Genomic DNA, 19,115 nt, shown 5'->3' with positions numbered 1-19,115 from the left:
TGTCTATGGTGAGTTTCCAGACCAAACATCTTGATGTGGGTCTGGCTTGTCAGGCTACCATAATGCTGTTTAAAGAGTCGAAATAGTATGATGAACTTTTCAGTGATAAACAAATATCACTGAAAATGTTCAATTTGGTTTACTTGTTATTTGCTTTGGTACTATTTTCACAAGTAAGGTACAATTTCTAAACTCTTACACAAGTCCAAACTGATCGCACTTCTATCACGGCTAGTCATTATTTCCAAACCTGATGTAATGCTTTCATTCAATTGCACATATTCGCAGTCCACATAATAATTGTTTCAAACACAATATGATTGTACTGTTTCATCTTCTTTCAGTTTAGTACTTTCACATTCAGCAGCAAACAATGCAAGATACGTGTTTCAGATCGCCCCCGTGGCTGAATTAATTATAGTACAGGCTACAGTTGCCACATTAGAAAACACAATCACATTACTAACTTATGTAATTGAATCCATAATGTTATATATTTAGTGTGTTATCAAAAGGTGTAATGAAGTATGACAAAGCCATGAGGATTTGATGCCATCTGTCTCCTTTCTGATGCATCGATACTGTTTCCTCTCCCTTTACTTTATCCTGCTCTCTCTCTCTCTCTCTCTCTCTCTCTCTCTCTCTCTCTCTCTCTCTCTCTCTCTCTCTCTCTCTCTCTCTCTCTCTCTCTCTCTAATACACACACACACACACAAAACATTGTACAAAGTGCCATTTATCATAAGATAAATCACTTATGTAAAAAAAAAATCATTACATTTGGTAATCGATGTTGAAAATCACAAACGCACCATAGAAACTATATCTATAGAAATCTCTATGTGCACCAAATGATTAATTGATTAACCATTCAGATCAGTTAGATTAAATAATAGACACACATGTATTAAACTGAATGAGAAGAGATGCAAATCAAAAGTTTAACAGTAAGATCTTTATGAAAGGCAGTGAATGAAACATTTAAATGAATGTGATTTTGTGTATTGTACTAACACAATGGAAAACATGCTGAAATGTTTGAAAAAAGTGCACTTTTGATGATCTGTTGTGATATTAGCACTAAGAGTTTTGAGAAATGTACACCTTACTTGTGCAAGTGGTACCAAAGCGAAAAAAGAAAGGAAGAAAATAAACAAACCCACAATAAATATGATGAAATATACATTCAATAACTCCAAACACATGGTCTTTTTTCCTAACACATTTATTATTTTCTGACAGTTTTATTCTCTTTCGTTCTGAGATGATCTGTGGAACAAAAAGAAGAAGAACATTTACAAGAGCAACATGCAGAAATGTTTCATCTCGCAACTTGAAAGCAAGAGAGAAGATGAAGGTGGGTGTGTTTGGGCAAACATATCAATTCCAGCAAAAGCACGTGGTGGGCAACGTGGAAATCTGATCACTTGTACAAAACATAAATGACCAAACATCCTGGCATGAGTTTGGATGATTATACAACGGTGCGAATGCGGACTGGAATCAGATGTGGAGATCAGGAGAGATGTCCTTGATAACAGGAGGCTTGTGCTGCAGGTCGTGACCCACGAGGGGTTTTAATGAGCCGTGTTTCGTTAGTCCATCACTCAAGTCCCAGTTCAGCAGCAGGATGAGAAAACACATGAGCCGGTGTTTCACGGGAGAAGAAAGAAACGGATGCTTTATATTTGAGCCGAATTTCAGTTCAGCTTCAAAAAAAGACTGCAATGTAAATAAATACATAAATATATCAATATAGAATAAATACATAAACCTTGTACAACAGTTCTCTTCAACACATTAAGTGGGGGTTTTGTGGCGGCAGCTGTGAAAAAGAAAGACATATTTTGACGAATGAATTCACGTTTTTTTCATATTTTGCTTTGCCTTAGCGAACGTGTTCTTCTGAAGCAAACTATTAATTTTAGCGGCTAACAGGTGACACAGTAATTGTCTTGCATTGTGAGATCCGTGCACTCGTGTGCTCTGGAGGTGAATGCGGAAAGAAAGGGTGGACGACGTGGGTTTTCAGGGCATGGAAACAAACCTGGCAGAGAAGTTGACTCTTGTGACCACAGACTAATGAAATGCTGGAAAAAGGCCTGAATCAAATAAAAGCAATTGCCAGTGTGTTCAGAAAGAGTCAAAATACTAGTGTAAGGTCCACCTTTATCTACGGTTTTCATCTTTTAATGGACTGAGCGTGCTAATTTCATAACAAAAGAAGATGCAAGATGAAAAAAAAGTCTTTCAGTTTAATGGCGGTCTCCTGGCCTTCATTAGTCTGTGTGTGTGTGTTGTCTGGCCGCTCTGAATGCCTCCGTGAGCTCAAGAGGCTTTTGAAACGCATTAGGGATGTGGTACTTTGTTAGCCGTAGATAAGAGCGCAGCGTTGTGTGTCGTTATGTGTGTGTGTGTGCTCAGTCGAGACTTTGATTCGCACAAACTTCAGAAATTACAAAGAAACGAGGAGTCGCTTTTCCTGAAACGTCCTAGAGCAATAGTCCATCACATCCCACAAGGAGGAGGTTGTCTGAATTGTTTCCCTCCGTTAAACGTGTGCTATTCATCCTTCACTGATTGATGAGATAATTATGGGTTGTTAAAGTGACAAGAATTACTAACCCATTCAAATCTTTGAAGCAGCATTGATGAAATACTAGTGGAACATTCCTCAAATAAGGTCAGACATATGAAGGACTTGTGCTTGAGCATGTTTTTTAAACACTGTTTATGAATAGCTATAAGTAATGCAGCAAAACTCCACATTACCCGTAAATGTGTTTTCCAGGTGAAACATGAAAATGCTGACAGCTTCTTTACTTTTTGTGCTCAGGGTTATGAAGTATATTTTAAATGCCATAAGTGTTTACAGTGTGTTTATTATAGCTCTGCTGCTTTTCAAACTTTAACCAATGTTATGAGCCAGCCTAAAGTATACTTCAGTTTTGATGCGAAAGTCTTTTCTTTTCTATTGTGACGTATATCCGAGTGAGACGGCTTCTAAAACAAGGCAAAATGTAAGGCGGGACTTGATTTTGTACATTAGGAACTGATTGGATGTCTGTGGTCTGCTATTGGTGTGATGTCATGTGAGTGACAGGAGATGTTGTGTCAAGAGGAAGTAACTTTAATTAAAGATTATAAGGGCATTGATAAATCATTTACAGCGGTTATGCTGTAAATTTAACACCTCTTTAAGAACAATTAAAGAGCGTTTAAGGAATAAATTGAATACGTCAGAACGTTCTCTTTACGTGTAAATGTCTGAGTGACACTGTAAAGTTTGAAAATACAGATCTCCATAACTTTTTAATTAGTTTGACAAAAAATAGCTTAAAGTTTGAGATAATATATCTTGTGAAAGTGATTTTATGATTAAAACACTAAATATCTTCCTGTGGGTTCAGTAAAATCTACTTAATTCAAAGTAATTTTCATACCAATGACAGATATTTGCTCTTGTTTTAAGCATAGACTCACTTCATTTTGTTCAGTTTCTCAGAAAACTAGACTTAATTTCTTCATTTTGCATGTCAAGTAAAAGTATCTTGATCTAAGGATGTGTTGAATGTGTACTGGACAACAAAAATCCTCATTTTCTGCAGTGAATGTTATTTAATTTAGGAGGACCCTATGAAATCTGTTTTATTTTTTAGTTTGATAGTTTATTCTCTTGAAAGTACATTAGCCAAAGAGGGACACACCCGTAAATTCAAGCTTCGCCTTTCGCGTTTTAACACTCGATGGCACCGTGGCGAATGTGAAGAGGGGGATTGCCGTGTTAATCTTGGACTAAATCGGCCACCGTAGGAGTTAAAACGAAATCAGAATTGAGAGGAACAGAAACTAATATTCACTGGATGGTCATATACCTTTACACCGCTAGATGGGGGAAAATATCACACAGTGTAGCTTTAATGGTTAAATTAAATTGGACTGACTTTCATTCCTCTTCGGAAAAAATTAAGATATTTTTTTTTATGAAATCAGAGATTTCTGTCTCTCCATTGACAACTGTTTCCGATTCAAATTCGTATCAAGTGTGACCAATAGAAGATTGGTACACCGCAGACCATGAAGTAATTGGATATTTTTAACCTTTCTGATGTATTGCTGAAATATATATTTAAAAAAATATGCGCAGTGTGATGTCATATCGTGACCATTGCAGTGTCGAATAAAAATGTAGCATCTTAAAAGACGCGACTAGCCGACTTTTCACTGTCTACGTCTTTTGCACGTGTCCCCTAGAGGCAGTTGACATGAACTGAATTTAACTGTGAAGCGACCGCGTTTCTGCTCGTGTCTCCCAGGAGAGCCTCAGCCTTCATTAATTGACCATGCTTTGGTTAATAAACGCCTTAAAACATGCAGGAAAAATGACAACTTTTGGAGAATACAAACAACATAAATGATGCTTATCATAACATCAGTTCTTCTGAATCAGTTTAGGATGAAGTTAGAAAAATGATCGTTTTCCTTCTTGCTCTGAGTAAATCAAATATGGGCGAACTGTCTCATACTGTTTAGATGGAGAATTTAAAAAACTGTCGTGAGAAACCAGGTCTCCATCAGCCATCGGTTAAAGGACAATTTCATAGATTTGTAGCTCTGTATTGTTACAAGTGTATGTAAATGAACAATGTTTAGTCTCTCTCCACGCTACCTGCACCCAGATATCCCTGTCTGCAAAATCATTTGGCTGTTAAAAGTCCATATACTACCAACACTGGAACAATACAAAGCTGGCTAAATATCGGCAAAAATATCCCTTAAAGACAAAAATCAAGTGGAAAATGTAAAAAACATGTGGTTCTTATAAGACAATTCAGAAATCAACACCATAGCTCAGTATTTTCTCCTTAAAACCGCAGCGGACTTAAGACCGCGTGCCGCGTTTCTTACTTCACAAACGATTAGCTGTTTGATAAAGAGGCCAAGCAAAAGGCTAATCATATTAATGTACCGTTTTGTCGGAAGTTGTAGAGAGCGATACATAAAACGCATTACCACGACTTGCAGACAGGCCTGTTTGATTCACTCTTCTTCTGAATCAGTTTCTGGTTTAAACATATTTGTCTGAATTACACCAGTATTTCCACTTGCCATTGTGCAGCGTTTACAGCAGTAAAGTTGAGCGAGTGGATCTATGAGCTGGTGTGAGTAGAGGCGGGGCTAATTAGCATATTCATGAGCCGCATATAGTAAATGAAGTAAGGGTGTAGAGTTACAGTCAAGCTAAAACGTTAAAATTTGTCATTTTGGTGATCAAAGATATGTTTTGAGGGATTCAATTATCGAATAGATTTAAGTACACACAAATTATATTAATTTAAAATATGTATATAATTGCTCACCGTTTAGTGCATAATAAAACAAATTGGACATAATGTAATGTCTTTCAATTTATAAACTATTAATAAATAATAATAAAGGAATTGACTTGCGAAATTACATTAAAGATGGTTATGAATACATGTATGACTGTGCAAGTGCATAGTGTATCAGCTAATCAGGCTAATCGTATATCTGTGTGCCACGCTAGCATGTAAGCTAACTAAAACAGACTTTAATGGTAATTATAACGTGGAGTAGTACCCATTAAAAGTTTTGCGAATCCGTGATATCACGACAACCAATGGAGACCCGATTTCCCTCGACACTGGAATCCGGACCATTGGAAATAAACGACTTTGGGTCTATAATCTGCTGTAAGCAGTAAAAACACGGCTTAAAGAGATATACAAATTGAGTCTAATGCTAATAAAGCCAGATTTATCATAATACGAGTACATGTTACGATTTTCTGCGGCTGTGCAGTGATGGGCCTCGAATACTCCGTTTTTGACATAAGAAAATGGCTTTGCTTAATGCAAGCAGAGATTTGATTCGCTCTTGATTCCCAGGTGTCTCCGGCTTTAGCTTCATTAGAACAGCAACATATCTTCAAGAGATTTCCTCTGCAAAGCCCAAAGCCTCGGTTTGACATATAAATACATCTGAATATTTACTGAGCGAGCTCTATGCTGCTCTCCCAATACTGAATGCTAGCATTGTAAAACCCTATACCCATCAGCTCCGTCCTTTGGTAAGATCTCTGTGAACATGAGTGAAGTGTTATGGATGCTATAATAGTAAACTAAACTATGGATTCTTACTTTAAACTGAAGTACAAATACAGTAGTTACATCGCTTGTTCGGTTGAATGCTAGATCACTTTATTTTAAAGTCTCTGATTGTTCATCTTTAAGTTATATTTACAACGCATGTCCTAACAGGAACAGTGGACACAGAGGAACAAATTCAAGTGCTATTCATATCATTTAGGTCTTAGTCATGAGGACCGTGTTACAACGTTGTAATCGCTAAATCCAGTATAGCAGCTAGCCCTGGGATATGATAGAACTGGTTTAATACCGAGAGTGACGCTGAACTTCAATTGAGGCAAAATATCAGTAGTGCTGTGCTAGCAAGACAGTGATGTAAACAACAAAACAAACTTAATAATACATATTATATAAAAAAGAAGACATTCCCTTCTTTATGTTTAAGTGTCAGTCCATTAGACATGATGGAACATCAACGTCCTTAAATTGATGAGCATTCGCTCTCGGTCAGACATTTTTTGTCTCTTCTTAGAGTTCATAAAATCCTTGAAGTGAGCAGTTAAAACAGTTCTCAGATGTTCCCTCGTCAATATACGCCACTTCTGGTTTTGTTCTCACAAAATACTGATATTGCCCTAAAAAAGACTATCTGTGCTTTAGAATAATAGGTCCATATTATTGAACTCATTAGTTGTGGTTTACAGGAAAAAGCATCCAAACTGTTCAAAAATGCGGTGGGTTCGTTGGTAATAACTCCCTGCCTTTCCCTTTTGGGTCCTGCTGGACGCATCCCTGCAACACAAAGTAAGAGTAGTGTTCAGTTGTACATCTGTACAGAGCCACATTTCATCACTTAGCAGGGCCAGATGCATTTTAAACACAGCCTCGTGTCCTTCAATGACCCTATATTCGCTCAGTGACACTGTGATTAAGGCTCAACAGATTGCTTTTTCATTACCGTCGATGAAGCAGATGTCAGATCTCCACGTTTGGGTCTGTGAAGCCTTTCTTGCCTTCGTTCACCAGGACAGGTTTTTCCGTCCGTGTGTGCCACACAAGAATCTGTAATAAAAAACACATTATGGTTTATGGAGTGGAGGATAATTTGTTGTAATGATGAACTGCTTCACAGTGCCGGGTCAATGACATCATGGTCTTTTTTTTATATTTCTGTATTAAAAAATACATTGATATTGCAAGCAATTTATCACTTAGGGGGAAAAAAAGAGCCACAGTGGGTTCATTGATTGCAGCCACTTTCTTTTTTATTAGTTATCTTGCTCCAGTTTCTGATTTTGTTCATGGGATGGAAACTGATTTATTCGAAAATGTTTTATGTAATACTCCAAGTTAAATTCACAACTTTAGACAGAAACAGCTTTTAAAATCACATATATACACATATATATATACATATAACAATTCATCAGGTTAGTATAACTGTCTCTCTCATTGTCATCTCTTACTTAAGTCTTGTTTTCAGAAAAGTTTTTGCTCCGTCTGTCTTTCTATTTATCGTTAAGTTCACATTCTGCACTCCCACACGGTAATGCTCACAAACACTCACAGATATAAAGTCCCTCCTCAGCAGCAGTACACCATCCACTGCGTACATCCAAATTTAGCATTTCTCTGGGTACAGATCTGAAGTGCTGAGGATTTTATTAAATGTGTCATCTCTCATGTCAAATTCTTAAAGTTGATCAATGTTTAATTAGAATGATAAGACACTATAGGGTTGTTAGCAATCAAATTAAATCAGTATCAACAAAATCCATCTTTCCACTGCAGAGGAATCACAGAAGCTGCATTTACAGTTTAGACAGACTGTTTAAATGAGCTCAGAGGTAGCATGCATTTCCACTGCTTACTTACAGCGGCATAAATAATGCTGCAAGATATAAACAAATATCAAATGATGGACAAATACAATGATACTTTCAAATATAAAACTAAACCACCAGTAGGTGGTGGCAAATGACTGTCGTAATGAATGTGTCATTGAGTCATTAGCTCAGCCGATTTGTTCAAATGGCTGATTCGTTCAAGAATGAAGCAAATTAATTGCTACATTTCAAACCGTATTTCTGCACCCTTGTAAGGCACTTTGGGAAGGGGACGCTATTTGTAGGGGTATCTGAGACCCTTCACGAAGAGCCTTTTTACAAGTCTGTGAGCAAAGGGAACATATGATGGCCACTTGGTAAATGGACTGCATTTATATAGCGCTTTTAAAGGTGAACTATGTAGTATTTTTGCAGTAAAATATCCAAAAACCACTAGGCCAGTGTTATATATTTTGTTCAGTTGAGTACCTGAATATCCCAGATGTTTCCAACTATTTGTAAATTGTGAGAAAATTGCTATTTTAACTAAGGGCCGGGACGTTTCAGCATAGCGTTTGAGGAAGTCGCCTGTCAATCGCGTCACATCTGCGTTACCCTCGGTTTCGGCTTTTATTTGACAGGAGCGCTTTACTCTTAGCAGTGTGAACAAGTGAACGCACAGAGTAACGTCATAACATCATTTTAAACACACTTAAATGTATCTAATATGATAAACAGAGCTGCATTACCTCAAAATCATAACCGGAAGAGCAGATCAGTGCAGGCGCCCGGCGAATGTGTCCCGTCCTGTCATAATAAAAGTCCCGGTATTCGCGAGGCGGGTATTTGTTTAACAATCGCTCCAGCAGCTGTGCTCAGGTCCATAACACTCGGTCCTGCTCTGCTTTACACTACAGTAACGTTAAAGGGGGGGTGAAATGCTGTTTCATGCATACTGATCTTTTTACACTGTTAAAGACTTGGAATCCCATACTAAACATAGACAAAGTTTCAAAAGTTAAGGTGGACGTTTGATGGGAGTATTTCTTTGTCAAAAATACTACTTCCGGTTAGTCATAAGTTTCGGCAAGTTTTTTGAGATCATGCGTTCCCATTGACGTTAGTGGGGGCGGAATTTCCTTGTATGGGCCTTACGGACAATTCTACCGGAAGCGCGTGAGAGAGAGCGAGGGAGAGAGCGAAAGCAACAGGCTACGCCCATCAAAGCGCTGGCTTGTAGGATGCTAAACAGGTGATATAACCAGTAGCTACTGACTTACCCACTGATAGGCCGGCGGTCGATCTGTATTAGCACTTTCCTCACGCGACGGGCGAATCACTTTCCTCACGCGGCAGGCGAATCACTTTCCTCACTGAGCGAATCACTTTCCTCACGCGGCGGGCGAATCACTTTCCTCACCGAGCGACTCACTTTCCTCACGCGGCGGGCGAATCACTTTCCTCACTGAGCGAATTACTTTTCTCACAGAGCGAATCCCTTTCCTCACAGAGCGACTCACTTTCCTCACGCGGCGGGCGAATCACTTTCCTCACAGAGCGAATCACTTTCCTCACGCGGCGGGCGAATCACTTTCCTCACTGAGCGAATCACTTTCCTCACAGAGCGAATCACTTTGCTCACAGAGCGAATCACTTTGCTCACAGAGCGACTCACTTTCCTCACTGCAGCGCGCTGCTGCACACGTCATTATTTAGCTCCACTCACACGACACGCCCCCACCCGCTCGGCTTTTTTCGGAAAGACTCGGAACAGCGCATCTTTCTTATATAATTATAAAAAAAATAAAGACTTTTCGGAGATATGCAGGATGCAATGCTACTCTATAGGTACTCAAGATTGACATGACACTGACTGAAACTGAGTGTTTCACCCCCCCTTTAATAACCGCATGCATGAACGTGATTTCTGCCCGAGTCCTATTTTCCACCGGCTGTGAGGTGAAGACCACATGTCCCAAGATGCTGCGCTCACACTTTGCGTCATCAAACTACGCATTTGTTTTGAATAGGCGCCCTCCAGTGGACGGAAAGTTGCATAGTGCACCTTTAACAGACCCTATGCCCATCCAAAGCGCTTTACATTTTGCCAAGCATTCACCCATTCATACATCGACGGCGATGTCAGCCATGTAAGGCGCCATCCAGCTCATCGGGAGCAGCTGGGGTTAGGTGTCTTGCTCATTGACACTTCGACACTTGGTCAGGTGGAACCGGGGATCGAACCGCCAATCGTTCGGTTTGTAGACAATCTACATGAACCACTGAGCCACTCCCGCACTTCAAGGAAGTCATTTTATCCATGGTCATGTGACGCAGGGTGGCAATTCCTTGCAATTCATTTTAAAGCTAGATGATGGGAGAGTTTGGGTTAATGTATAAACAGCAATAATAAAATTCCTGTTGTAAGAAAAGCTAATGGGTGATGGATGCTGTACTGTACTCCAGGTAAAGATAATGAGGACATTATGTTGTATTTCGTTGCTACCTTCAGGAAGTGCGCTCCAAACTGTTAAAGGTGTCATGAACTGGCTTTTTTAATTTTTTTATACTGTTGTCTGAGGTCAACTAATGATGTTCGTGTGGTTTTAACATTCAAAAACATCATAACTAATAAGTAACAGGCTGTTTACTCCACTGGTTTTGAGGCTCTCTCCTGAACGCTGGGTTTTGATGGGCGTGCCGCACTGGAGATTTAGAAGTAAGCGAGTTTCTATGTGTGTGCTGTTTGTTTTGATTTCACCACGAGAGTCTCTCTTACACACAGGCTGAGCGAGCCTCAACTCAATCACAATCAATTGCCATTTACTCCGAATGTAATAAAAATCCTTCTTGCCAGAAACATTTTGGTGGCCAAAGTTTTGGTGCTTAATGTTTTTTCTGTTATGGATGTTTTAAACTGAAGATGAAGTAATCAGAACAAAAAATGATCATCTGCCTCATTAAACTTCAAGAAACACTGTCTGACTCATCTTTTCTTTTCCATCTCCCTTGCTGATGTCTTTCAGAAACCTGCTCATTGCCCCTCATGAATAATTTATAATTGTGTCGCGATGGGTCCAGGGCCCACTTCCACTTATAGGCTGTTAGCGGACGTTAACAGTCCCACTTGCAATACTGCTGTGTCTGCTGAGTTGCTCTGCCTGAATGAAATTCAAGGAATAATCCAGAAACTAGATAAGACGTGTATGCAGGTGTATTTATACAACTGTTCACAGTGGGGTAACTTTGTTTTAAAAAGTGGGTGGGACATAAATTGCGTATCATATGCACGCGAAAAACTGCGTACTATATGCACGCCAAAGCTCATGAGGGGCGCTCATACGTATGGTAGGCAGTTTTTCGCGTGCATATGATATGCACTATATGACGTATTAAGGGGGGTTGCATTGCTGATACAATGTTATATCAGATGTAAAATATGTACAATAACAATTGCAGAAAAATTAGTATTAAGATGTCCGGAAATCAATTAAATAGTTCATTTATTGATATAGATCTCATTTAATTATAGCATCTAAACACAATATAGTGTTGTGCCAAGATTTTTCACGTGAATAAAGGCATTTAGATTTGCACACTTTGCTTATAATCCCTGGTCTAGTCTGTTAAACTTGTTAGAAGTTCTCGTTTTTAACCTGCCCTCGTAGCCTATTTTTTCTCTCATCAAAACCGAATATCATCAGTACATCAAGAGTAGGGACAGTTTTTGTGCATTTTGTTTCGTGATCTGACCGGAACAAATAGAAAGTCTCTGCAATGGCATTAAATTAAAGCGCCCGTCTGTGTGGAGACTGCATGAGCCGCGTGAGAAACAACAACAATGATGCTCTTCTAGTTAACCAGAGATGTTTTGTTTGTATTAGTAAGGTTCATCCGTGAAGCAAGATTTTAAAAAAAGTGGTGGGGACATGTCCCACCTGTCCCACCCGTAAATTACGCCTATGACTGTTCATCTCTTTGGGGTAAACCGACAGCAAGTCCAGGAATTGGTTCTGATTGGTCTGTCTCTAAATGGTTAAATCCTAATTAAGTCTTGTCTTAAGTATGGCATCCCTAAGCTCAGTAACATCAATTATTAAAGCATTAATTAATCAGTTCCTTCACAATTCACCAATTAGCCATTTTCCCCTCTATATGCTTACACACACTCACGCACATACACGCATTTAAATTTATAATCATTTTTATCCTAAAGCGACAAGTCTTGAAGAGATTAATCCTTGCGAGTCAGTAACATGAGAAGTGACACAACAAATTGCAAATTGCTGAGAAAATATAAGCTAAAACAGAAAGCGTGAGACACCGTGATACAATGGTGAGAGAATAGTATTTTTTTTTCAGTTGTCCTCGGGTGTTTTTTGGAAGAGAGCGAGAGACTTGGCTCCATGAATTAAATGAGTAGTTCAACCAAACATAAAAGCTCATTATTTAATCACCTCTATATTGTTCCAAATGCTAAAGACGTGTGAAATCAGCTGGGTCTCACTCTTTAATAACTGTGGATTATTTAGTACTTGTGAGCACGGGAGAATTTATCTCAGCAAATTAAAATGTCAGCAAAACCAGTTCAAACACAATAGACACCTTTTATGCTGACCACTCATTGGCCACATGTGTATCTGCATTGTTATACAAAGAAACCTTGGAGCTTGAGCCATATTGTAGAACACTCTTTCACTGTATATGATGAAATATATTTAAGATGAAATTTCTATGAATGAAATATATTAATTTATAAGGCAACCCATGGTATGTGATTTATTTGTGTTAATGTGGTTTCAGTCGTTCCAACATTTTTGCACAAAATTCGAATACATTTTAGTATGACAGTTATTGGTGAAACATGGTTTGTATGTGAAAATTGTAGTATGCAGATTTCATGCACACATTTGTGCATTCTAGGGCTGTCAAATAAAAATTAGAATTTCAAAATATTCGTCAAATGTATTTTTAAAAATGCACATTCGAATGCAAAAACAGTGCCTTTTAATTTTTGGTGGAGGCATGATGACGACGTAACTGACGCGGTTTGTTTATCCAGTACAGCGGTGCGGCTGTGTCGTTAATTAAAAAAAAAAAAAAACATGTGGCAAAAAAGAGTGAGGACTCAGAGTCAGAGAGAAAATGAGCAAAGTTTGATGACGTATACAGTTGGATACAGAGCAGTGCAGAAGGAGGCAATCAGGGCTTTAAAGCAAGAGATGGATATAAATGAAAAATGAAATTTGTAGTTTTATGTGTATGTGTGTTTGTAGTTTTATGCACTTTTGTTACCTAATTTTCCCTACATTACATCATTAATGAAATTATATAACAATTGTTTGAAAAGAAGTTGATGCACTTTAAAAAGTGAATGTCATTTCATTTCAATAAAAGATGCAATGCTAGCCTAGAAATCTAGACGCACCCTAGCGGCAGCAAATTTAATCTGCCCGCGAGTGTCGTCTAGCAACTCTCAATACCCTTCTGAGCTGTAATCGCCAAACTCTTGCCGGGCCAATCACATCGTGTATAGAGTCGGCGGGCGGGGCTTAACATAATGACACCAGAGTTGCGCTTGCGTGCTTCTAGTAAACACAGAAGCTGGCGAACGGCGGTCTTTCGAATCAGCTTTGACCGCGACTCTGGAGTTAAGCTTTTCTCTGAGAAAAGAACAAAGAACGACATTAAAGTCATTTTTAAGAAGGGAAGGTGTGTTGTTTTATCAACAAGCTCTGTTTCACCTTCGTTGCTCTGGTTTGTTGTAGCGCTATCCTATCGCGTGCAGAGGGAGTTTGAAAGACAACCGTTTATCCGCCCCTCAGATTGAGCTGTCAATGGTGAGTTTCCAGACCAAACATCTTGATGTGGGTCTGGCTTGTCAGGCTAATGCAATGCTTGATTAGGTTTACATTTGCTTGTTGCGCTCGCTTGCACCCTCTTATTGGCATAGGAGACTTAATATTTCAACATGACATCATGACTTTGCGTAAACATACACGCCATTTTCTAAAGCCAAGTGGCGTGTTATGTGTGTGTCCACAATGTAAATGGATTTATAAACATACTAAATTATGTTTTTTGAAAATGTAAAAATGCAGAATGTTTCTTGTGATGGGTAGGTTTAGAGGCAGGAGTGTGTGTGTGTGTGTGTGTGTGTGATGGGAAGGTTTAGGGGTAGGGGCAGTGTAGGGGGATATAGTGAAACGGCGTTGATAAACACGCTAAAAAGGGATTATGCGTCTTGATAACACAACAAAATGGCATACGAATTGGCGTGACATATATACCCCATTTCATGAGATCAATCCTGAATATTTAAGAAAGAACTTCAAATTTAGATTTTCAGGCATTTTGACAGCCCTTGTGCATTTACACGCATAGTGAAAATGTTCTGTTTGGAACAGCGACATGAGCGTGAGTAAATAACGGCACTGTAAAATGTCTCCTCACCTTAGTGCAGTTGGCCGCTTTGGGTTCCAGGTCATTGAGAGTGACCAGCTCTCTGAGCAGGCTGCTCTCCTGGTAGCCTCCCTTCACCCCTCGTAACTTGAAGTAGGCCTGAGGCTTAAACAGAATGAGCCGCAGGTTGATGGCAAACCCTGCCATATCGATGGCAAACGGACGATGAGGGTCGAATACTGTTTTCCAGCCATACACTTTTCCTGCTGCATTAACCTTTGGAGACTCGTACCGTAAACCTCCAACAAATGCTACAGGCCACACCGACACTTTACGAGTTGATCGCATCTGCAGGAGAGAGAGAGAGAGAGAGAGAGAGAGAGAGAGAGAGAGAGAGAGAGAGAATTTGAGAATTTAAATACTCTTTATTACAATTTTTCCACAGACACATTTACAAAATCAACTTAGAGACAAAAAAAAATAAAAAATAAAAAAATAAATAAAAAATAATTAAATAAATAAATAAATTACAACAAATTTGTGAAAAGCAAATCATCTTCACACACCAAGCACAATGCTCCTTTGCTACACCATTTTAGTTCAAAAGACAAAATATCATCCATAGATTTATAAAAATTAAAATCAATCAACACTCTAGACTTTACCAGAGTTGAAAACAAAACAGTAACATCATGTCCAGACCTTTGTTCAATCTTGTTTTTCCTACTTGAGTAGATAGCTAATTTAGCTTGACCCAAGATAAAATTTAGTAATTGACAGTCAAGTTTTCTTTTCTGTACATATTTAACACCCAAAACAAATAATTCCATGGAAAAATTTTCATCAAAAACATCAAAGAGATTTCTTAATACATTAAATAAGGGCTTTAATCTAGAGCACTCCATGAATGCATGGAAAACAGTTTCTTTCTTAAAACAAAAAGGACATTCAGAGCCAACCTCAGGATTTAAAACAGAGATAAAAGCATTGACAGCTATTGCTCCATGGAGAACCCTCCATTGTATATCCCCAACTCTCTTTGTTAACGGTGGCTTATACAAAATTCTCCATTCAGGTTTAACATTTTCATCCAGTTTTAAGAACGATCTCCATGGTGTGTCCATTTTGCCATCTAAAATCTTCTTGTTAAAGACCAATACACAAGCTTTGTACAAAACTTTCCCTGTAACCGAAAAGAAATCCAAACACAAAGACTTCCCAGTTTTTAAAAACAGACCTGTACAATCTTCTAGTTTAGGAGACAAAAGTAAAGCCGGAAAAGGGTCTTTTGCATTAGGAGTCTCTACTCCCGCATAATAGTCCTTTATTAATTGTCTTTCTTCCTCTGTAAGAGCAGACTGCCATTTTGCCATCAATTGAGCAACTATCCGGGTTGAGAACATTCCTAGATGTGAAGCTGCCTGCTCAATGTTCTTAAAATTAGGTCCAGCCATATTCAACAGAAGATTTAAGGTAGTAATCTTGGATTTGCAAAGGATAGCATTTAGTCCAGAAAAAGTATGTCCAACAGCAGAAATATCCAGACGGGTTCCATATATTATGGGTTCATTTAGCAACCAGAAGAGTGATTTCTTACACAGTGTCCTTTGTTGATTAAAAAGACCCCATACTTTAAAAAGATTGCGATAAAAAATTGGCATATTGGAAGTGTTCAGTCTTAGGGGGTCTAAAAAGAAGAGCAATTTGTCCATCTGTAGACCTCCCAAACTCCGTAGAATAGCACAAGCAGCTACTCTCCAACAAAAGTCACTTGACCCCGAAAGAAGCTTTTGAATAAATTGCAAGCGGAAAGTTGCTGTTCTGCTTTGCAAGTTTACCAGTCCTTGTCCACCTTCTTCTTTGGACAAAAACAAAATGCTCTTAGTGATCCAGTGCATTTTACCCCAGAAAAAATCCACCAGTAGTGCTTGAATTTCATTCATCAGTTTTAAAGGTGGATCTATACATGCTAGTTTATGCCAAAGAGAGGATGCAATTAAATTATTAATAATTAATATACGCCCTTTATAAGACATGTTTGGGGCTAACCATTTCCACTTGGCTAAACGTCCTTTAACTTTTTCAGTAATCCCTTCCCAATTTTTCAATACAGTTGCTTCATCTCCTAAAAAGACCCCCAAATATTTAAAACCCCCTTTACTCCAAATTAAACCATCAGGAATGCTTAACTCTTCTCTATTCCACTTTCCACATATAAAAGCTTCACTTTTGTTCCAGTTTACTTTAGCAGAAGATATATCTTTAAAATCTTCAAGTATTTTCGTTAAAATCTCTATATCTTTTTGACTACTAACCATTACAATCACATCATCAGCATAAGCTGACAAATGAATTTTACTGTTAGAGCCAGGTATATGTAACCCACTCAAAAGTACTCGTATCTGCTGCAATAAAGGTTCTATGGCTAATGAATAAAGCATTCCTGACAATGCACATCCTTGCCTTACACCTCTACCAACCTTGAAAGGAGTGCATAAGCCACCGTTCACTTTCAGCAAACTCTCAACATCCGTATACAGCGTCTTAATCATATCTACAAAATCTTGGCAGAACCCAAAAGCTCTTAAAGTTTTCCAGAGGTAATTATGTTCAACTCTATCGAATGCCTTTTCTTGATCCAGAGAAAACAAAGCACAATCTAAATTAAACAACTTGGAGACCTCTAAAATATCGCGTACTAAAGAAATATTATCAAAAATGGACCTACCAGGTATGCAATAGCTCTGGTCCGGGTGAATAACTTGCTCCATTGTTTCCGCCATCCTATTTGCCAAAGTTTTTGAGAGCAGTTTGTAATCTGTACAAAGCAGCGACACAGGGCGCCAGTTCCTAATGTCCGTTAGATCTCCTTTTTTTGGGAGAAGTGTAAGAATTGCTCTACGGCAGCTCAACGGCAGCCGCCCTCCAGCCAAGCTTTCGTTAAGCACCGCGAGCAAATCTTCCCCCAATACTGTCCAGAAAGACTTATAAAAGTCCGCTGGGAGACCATCGATGCCGGGAGCCTTCCCGGACTCCATGCCCTGAAGGGCCTTGTATAACTCGTCGAGGCTCATGGCCTTACTGAGTTCTGTATTGGCATCCTCAGACACCTGTGCCAAGCTTTCAAAGAAGACATTGTCACTGTCAGGCTCTGCAACACATTCACAGCTGTACAGCTTTTCGTAAAAACAAACTGCTCTCTTTCTAATATCAATGGGGTCAGATAACAACATCCCAGATTCAGAGCGGAGAGCATGAATTAATCTTTTTTGTCCATTCTTTTTTTCTAAATTAAAGAAAAATTTAGTTGGAGCATCCAATTGGTCAATATTCTGGAAACGGGACCGAACCAGAGCTCCTTGCACCTTAACCTCTAAAAGATCACTAAGCTGAGTTTTTTTAACTGAAAGAGTTTCTAAAACATTATTCCCCCCAGTTGAATCTGCTAATTCTTGAAGTTTAACTATTGCTGTCTCCAAATTTTTCATTGATTTTGATAACTGTATAGTGATATTTCGAGTATGCTGTTGACAAAACTGTTTAATTTGCACTTTACCAAAATCCCACCACTGATTTAAAGACTGGTAAGAATTCCTTGTGGCTCTAAAATTCTCCCAAAAATATTTAAAAGTATCCTTAAAATGTTTATCATTTAACAGTGAACTATTAAAATGCCAATAAGCACTATTTGGTCTTGTGGAGCTCAAAATAAAAGAACACACCACCATACTATGGTCAGAGAAACTAACAGGAACAATCAAACATTTGCTAAAAATACCACATTGATGTTTAAAACCATAAAATCTATCCAACCTAGCTAAAGAAAAAACCCTCCCACGGGTATGAGCCCAAGTATATTGCCTTAGACTACCATTGACATGTCTCCATATATCACACAATTCATGTGTTTTAATGACTTGAATGAGTCTCTTACGGGATGGCTCATGGGGCTCCGTGTGATTTCTATCAAGATTTTGTTCTGTACAGTTAAAATCGCCGCCCAGAAACAAAAACTCTTCACTATTACAATTTTGCAGGGTTGAATTGAGGGTATTTAAAAACAGCATTCTTTCGACTCCTGAGGTAGGGACATAAACACAAATAAAAACAAAAACATGATTTTCAAATAAAGCTCGAACCTTTAAAAATCTGCCCTTTATAATCTCTTCAACATCATAAGAAATTGGTTTAAAATTTTTTGAAAATAAAATGGCGACTCCGCCACTAACAGCAGTGTTATGACTTAAAATAGAGATGCCATCCCATTCCCTTTCCCAATCTGCAGCATTCTTTAAATCACTGTGAGTTTCTTGAAGTAAAATAATATCTAGTTTTTTCTCTTTAGACATTTCATATAATGCTACCCTTTTTTTCACATCTCTTGCTCCATTTACATTCACTGAAGCAACACTAACTTCACCCATAATGAATAAAAAACAAAACAGTAAAAACAAACCACTGATTATCATTAAATTAGCTTTTTTCATCACCATCATTACTAATTTCAGTATTGAGTTTTCTCAATATTTTTTTTAACCTGTAAATTTCCTTATTAGTAAAACATCCTTCAGCCATCAGACACCTTGTTTTTTCAATGAACTGCTTAAGATCAGGAAAATATTCATTCACTCGTACTCCTCTTCTATTTTTTGTTGCTTTAAGAAAGAGTCTTATATCTTCCATTTCATAATTTCGACTCACACATTCACTCTGAGAAAAAGGAAGGCTAGAATCAGATTCACAATCACTCTCGGTTTCACCCTGGTCCTCACTATCA

The 19,115-nt window shown here is 38.4% G+C and overlaps 1 protein-coding gene across 2 annotated transcripts in view; it reads right to left on the bottom strand.

The window, feature by feature from the left end:
* Positions 1–1,207: 1,207 nt before the first annotated feature.
* The window catches only part of b3gat1a (beta-1,3-glucuronyltransferase 1 (glucuronosyltransferase P) a), a 35,439-nt gene continuing 17,531 nt past the window's right edge, over positions 1,208–19,115 (bottom strand). For both annotated transcript variants that reach the window (XM_067419057.1, XM_067419058.1), the window contains 3 exons: positions 14,390–14,686; positions 7,069–7,172; positions 1,208–6,902 (listed from right to left, as the gene is read on the bottom strand). In XM_067419057.1, the coding sequence (XP_067275158.1) occupies positions 7,086–7,172; positions 14,390–14,686 (384 nt within the window). In that variant the 3' untranslated portion in view covers positions 1,208–6,902; positions 7,069–7,085. The remainder of the gene's footprint in view (positions 6,903–7,068; positions 7,173–14,389; positions 14,687–19,115) is intronic.

Source organism: Pseudorasbora parva, chromosome 16 (genome assembly GCF_024679245.1).
Source record: "Pseudorasbora parva isolate DD20220531a chromosome 16, ASM2467924v1, whole genome shotgun sequence".
Classification (NCBI taxonomy): Eukaryota; Metazoa; Chordata; class Actinopteri; order Cypriniformes; family Gobionidae; genus Pseudorasbora; species Pseudorasbora parva.
Note: the sequence above shows the minus strand (reverse complement) of the source record. Positions and strands in the feature narration are given on the sequence as shown.